The sequence below is a fragment of the Pyrus communis genome, chromosome 8, assembly GCF_963583255.1.
Source record: "Pyrus communis chromosome 8, drPyrComm1.1, whole genome shotgun sequence".
Classification (NCBI taxonomy): Eukaryota; Viridiplantae; Streptophyta; class Magnoliopsida; order Rosales; family Rosaceae; genus Pyrus; species Pyrus communis.
In genome coordinates this window covers 11,875,259-11,881,337 of record NC_084810.1, presented here as the reverse complement: position 1 = coordinate 11,881,337, position 6,079 = coordinate 11,875,259, and the positions used below count along the sequence as shown (strand labels likewise).

The following is a 6,079-nucleotide window of genomic DNA, read 5'->3' as shown; positions in this document are numbered from 1 at the left end:
CCACTGTGAGGCTTAGCGCACGCCAAAAAAACAAATTATCGCAAAGAATGGAAAAGAACGGTTAAGCCAATTCCGTTTGGCACCCCAAGGATTATATTTAATTTTATATATTTGTAATAAACTTCCCAAATCATAAAGGGTTCTCAATTATGCAATGCAATTTTTGTGATAAATCTCGTCTGAACCATATTTTCTTTTCGGGTTCCAGTAGCGACGTCTATTCTCTTATGCGGTCTAAGTTCGATAATGAATGTTGAAGTTTCTCATTCTGCAGCAAGGATTCCCTTCCAAGCCTAACCGTACCGTTCAAATACCCATTGTCCCAAGAATACCGACAACCAAAAACACTGGGCAACCAGCTATAAATTAAGAACCTTAATTATAAAGATTGTACAGCATCTAACCTTACCTTTTGTTTTTCAGCGTGTTTATACGTAGTTGGAGTGAGTAGTTTATATTCTTGCAGAGTATAATTTACAAATGTATAAAAGGGTAAATGAAGTTTGACTTAGAAACTGAATTTTGTTTTCATTTGGCAATTGAAATATTGTTTCATGAATCGTGTATATGCATAATTACCTTATGCATGTTGTCTCGACATTGTTGAGGCAAAGGGAACAAATTTCATTGTCAAGTGGTTGTCAAAATTTCAAATGAGATTGTCGGCATATGAGTTGTTATGCATTTTGTGATTTAACTTATAATCGTAGATTATTGACTTTGTATTTGTATAAGAATTTCTTACTGGAGAACTAATGAGTTATTTGATTATTTAAGATCTGGGTGTATCGATGATTCTCTCTATAGAAGCGAAGCGGGATTATTCGATTTGATCTTTTCTCTTAATCAAGAATGGTTCCATTCCTAGACTACTTGCATTTGCATATTATTTATTTCATGTGAGTACTTTAGTCCCATGCGGACAATAGTTTGCGGACTGCATATCTCTCTTGAATTATTGTGTTTTTACCACTTCATACTTTTGACTTCCATTAGTCCTGACTTGATATGCATTTTCTGCTGTATATGTATCTCTACTAATTAATAAAACACTCATTGTCAACCAAAATCTTGTGAAATTACCAATTTAACCCTCTCATTAAAGCAGAATATGAATAAGAAATATGGGGTAGAAATGTAATTTCACACAACCAAATTTTGCTGTTTTTTTTTTTTTTTCAAAACCTCACCTACATGTAATCCTAATATATCTCTAATTAAAAAAAAAAACAACAACAACAACTTCCCACTCCCACATTCTTCTATCACTCTCTTCCTCTCTCCTTCTATTTCAAAAACAAAAATAAAAAAAAAAACTCTCACACACTTTGTATGTGTCCATATGCTAGTATATATATAAAATAAGTAAAGGAAGAAGAAAAGAAAAGAAACAAGAAGAAAAGCGAAATAACCAATAGAAGAAGGGGAATTGAATTCTTCCCCAACTGATTTCGTCGTTTACTAAATTTATACACACATAATTATTTTATAATTGACAACAGATTCAATCTCATGATAAATCTCACAACCATATATATATATATGAACATCAACCGTTAAGTATGTTAAATAACCAATAGAAGAAAGGGAATTGAATTCTTACCCAACTGATTTCGGCGTTTACTAAATTTTGGGAATGAAATTATTTGTGGGCTCCACCTAAAATCAGTAATCAAATTCCTAATATTGTCGGAATCCAATTACCAACTTGGAGGAGGTATTTGAATTCCGGAAGAAAGCCAACTTCCGGAATCAGACTTCCCTGCCGAAATTACCCTACCCCTTTCATCACGATTCAACCACAAAAGCACACTCATCCCCACCCCTTAATCAACTCACACCACCGCACCACCTCCTATACTGCCAAGACCCACCACCAACCGACCCCAACAGTTCTACCAACAAACTCCCGACAGCCGCAGATCCAATTCCAGTTGTGGAGAGACAAATGCAGAGGAGTATATAGATAAAAGCAAACCTTATGATTTGCACACTGAGATGATCTAAGAATGGCTGCCAACAAGGAGTTCTTCGTTTACAACTCGATGACCTGACATAAGGAGATTTCAGGCCGATAGAACAAGGTCAAGAGATGATCGCAAAAACCAATTGAGGATGCAGAGTGGGGAGAGTAAAGAAGGTTGTGGTGGAAGTGGAACCGTGAAGGTTCCAGAACCTCTCCCAACTCCCATTATTTTTGTTGTTGGGGTTTTTAACTTTGTTTGTCGAATGAGTTACTCATTAAAGAGTAAAAAGTGAAAGAAAAAAAAAAGAGTAAAAAGAATTCAAGTTTTATTAAAAATAACAAACACGGGAATTGTTAAAATTTTAAATAAATTTTTTTTCTTACTATTTATATTATATCAAATTTTATTAAAAGAAAGTATATAAAATTTTTGATTTGGGACAAGGGCATTTTAGTAATCATACTGGGTTATATTCTGATTCTGCTAAATTAGTAAACAGCTTTATGGAATTAGTGTCATTTCTATTCCGATTTCAGAACATTTAAGTAAACAGCTTCAACAAGAATTTGATTTTGACTCCTCCTCAATCCAATTCCTCCTCAATCCAATTCCTTCTCAATTCAATTCCTCTCAATTTGATTACGGATTAGTAAACGCGCCCTTAATGTTGAAGCATACTATGGAAATATAGATTACTGTTTGATGCTCTCTTGGTTATTTAACAATATTTCCTAATTCTTTTATGTCATTGCTCACTAGAACAAACAAATAATATTGAATTTTCTTCAATGTGCGTATAATTACTCTTTATTTTGGATATCATATATAATGAAATTGATTTGAGATTCTCATGAAATGAATTTTCTGATATTCTCATGAAATGAATTTTCTAATATGCACCATAATGTGGGGGTATGTTTCATTGCCCGTACCCATGTTTATTCTAGTAAAGCTATGAATGATTATGCACCTTAAACAACTTATACGTGAAATTATGACTAAAATGTTTTTTAGCTTGCAATTAGTTATAACATGCAGGTTTAAGAGCACTAATGAGCAAATATATGACTAGAAAACTTATATGCCTTATGAAGGCAATCATAATTAATAAAATGACTTGTTAGTCATTTATTTGCATGCCCAAGGGAGGCTAAATGCAAAATTGTCGAGGAGGATGTGCTTAAGCCCGTAAGGGAGTCACCTAGGGAAGAAACCCAACTTCTGTGATTGGAGATCCCATGAAGGAAGTTCAATGTGGTAGAAACAATCCATACTGCGTGATTCATAATAGCACTCATATTATATTGACGATATCCATTAGATATTCTTCTGCTCATCCCTATGGCATTAGTACTATTTTATGTGACGTTAGGAAGGTTATTAACCTTGAATGAGTTTCGAGGCGGGCAATCTCCCGCAGGGTACATGTCGCATGTACTCTTGGAGAACTCACCTAAGTGAGAGTAGTTGTGAGGCTGTGACTGTGAGGATTGGGCTGTTCTCTAATAACTCTCATGAGAATCAAGATTAAGCGCATGGCCATAAATAACGCTAACCAGGGCCAAGTTTTTTTATCGATACCATGTGTGTTACATTTAGTACCCTGTTCAAAAGGGATCTAGTTCAAGACCTAGTTCACTATGATTCCTTCAAATGAAAGTTGTTAACACTAAGTGTAGGTTCAAGTCCAAAAGACATCTACATCCATTGCGTGGTACACAAGTTGCCCAAATTTCTTCCATTCACACACACACACACACACACACACACACACATACATACATACATACACGTCTTCTACATTTCTGTGGAGTTTTGAATCTTATGGGGGATTGTTGGTTATTTATTTTATTTTCTTAAAGATTCAAAACTTTATTTATTATTATTTTAAATAATATTAGAGAAGTCGTGTCTTTCACCAAATGTTATATATAGTTTTATAAATGGGGAACTCCTCAAATGTTAATAAAACATTCAAATGACTTCCTTCTCTCCCTACTACAGTACTCATATATAATCCTTATTATCTTCCTACTCATCTTGATCATCAACGGGCAATTGATCCCTACTTGGCACCCTGTCTACCGTAATCGTGCTTATGGATTAGACACTATGTGAGATTCAAGGGTTGTATCTTGGAGTTTTAGATAACCATTATAACCGGCACGTAGGGAGGCGTCTACGGCTTTAGGACTATGACAACACGCCTCTCTTGATATCACAGGCCAGATCATTCATTATCTTTTCCTTCTTACTGCTTTATTTATTGATATATGTGTTTGATGCATTTGGGTATTATCTAATTGATTGAATTTACATGTGTATTATGATCATAATCATTTATATTATCCTACAAGATGATCAGAAAAAAGATGAAACCAATTCCGTCACGTTGGCAACAATTTCGTGGTACAAGTGTCATACCGTGCAATATAAAAGTTGATCGAGAAATAGCTCAATCATTCGTAAAGACACTTGGGTTGGTTTGAATCACATATGGGGGAAAATGGTGAAAGTATGAGTATCACTATCGACTCCGATGATGATGTTGAATAATTGAGATTGTAGCAACAGATGGAAGAAATGGAAGGACTACTCATGCAAATTCGAACACAATACGGAAATTGCAATGGGATCAAAAGGTTAAGGATATACACAGGGTTCTCCAACCTTAGTGATTCAGCACACACTGGTTCTGATACGATAACAACATATATAATAACTACTCTCATCCAGTAACCCTCAAAACCTACAACAATTTACTAACTATAATCTGAAACCCTGAATTAATTGGATATGATAACAACATATATATATTCAAATCACTGAAAGAAACGAAACGAACATATATATGAGTTTCGGATTATTCATTGGATATATATTGTCCTAAATTAAAAACGTTTCACAGTTAGTAATGATAAAGATGTGAAGAGCAGCAGCAGATCAGCCTAGATACTGATAACTCGAGATTTAGGAATTTCAGTTGGATCAAAATTATCATCTTTGGCCGCCGTGTTGGTCAGCCTAAGCAGACTCCTAGTGGCCAAAATAGCCTTGGGATTGATATCATGCATAGACCTCGCATACAAACTGGTACAAGCCTTGCTCGCCTTATCAATCAGCTCCTTGTTTTGGTTTGGACACAAAAGGCAGTGTCCCAAAATTCGCAAAACCGGCTGCAGTAATTCCCACGGCAGTGGAATTCTCCCCATGCCCACGCCCACCACAGCCTTTCCCGAACCACCTTCCTTATTCTCATCATTTCCATCCTCCTGTACTTCACACTTTCCACCCTCTTCTTTACGTTTATTAGTGCTGCTGCTACTACTACTACCACCAGTCATCTCCTTGTACATTTCGCCGTCTTCACCAGCCCAAACCCTACAAAACTCACAAAACTCGATTTTAGACTGCACCGGCATTTCACATATCTTGCTGTAGTACAACTCCAGCGCAACCCCAACAATCCTCGCCCTCCTTGTGGACCTCACTGTGCCATAGGGTTCCAAGCTGGGGGATATAACGGCCAAGTTTAGGCCTGTCGAATTGTTCTTAATGGGTGCCTTTGTTTCGTGGTAAAGGCTGGGGTGTGACAAGTCAGGCACGTTGACGGTAATGGCCTGGCTGGCACGTGTGGTGGTTTCGTGGGCGTAGAGGGCTAACAGAACAGCCTCAAAGCCGGCTATGGGTATACGAAGAGACACGCGGGAAAGGTAGACACCGGCGATGATGGGAAGGAAGCGAAGGACCACAAGTTGGAGGTCGTTATCGGAGGATTGGAAGGTGTCGTAGAGCCAACGGCAGAGGTTGTTGTCGCCTGCACCGGAGTCGGGTAGGCGGAGAAGGGAGGAGATGTGGGAGGCGGTGTGGTGGTCATGGAGGAGGGAGCGGGAAGGGTTGGAGGAGGAGGCGAGGGAAGGAGGGAGAGAGGGGAGGATGGTTGAGAGGCACTGGATTGTTGATTGGGCTTTGGAGAGAGATGATGAGTGGTCTGATGAGGCAGAAGTGGTAATTGTTGGGGTGGTGGTGGTGGTGGTGGTGGTGGTGGTGGTGGAACTGATGGTGTCTTGATGATCTTCTGCGGTGGATGAGGTGGAGGGATCGTTCGACAT

At 37.9% G+C, this 6,079-nt stretch overlaps 1 protein-coding gene across 1 annotated transcript; it reads right to left on the bottom strand.

Moving 5' to 3' along the window:
• Window positions 1-4,711: 4,711 nt before the first annotated feature.
• LOC137742963 (uncharacterized) lies at window positions 4,712-6,079 on the bottom strand. The gene has a single exon (XM_068482894.1). It carries the CDS (start codon window positions 6,077-6,079, stop codon window positions 4,916-4,918), a length of 1,164 nt encoding a protein of 387 aa, XP_068338995.1. The 3' UTR covers window positions 4,712-4,915.

What these genes read in the sequence shown, in the direction of transcription:
- LOC137742963 (XM_068482894.1), bottom strand. Translation starts at nt 6,079, where the DNA reads ATGTCGAACGATCCCTCCACCTCATCCACCGCAGAAGATCATCAAGAC.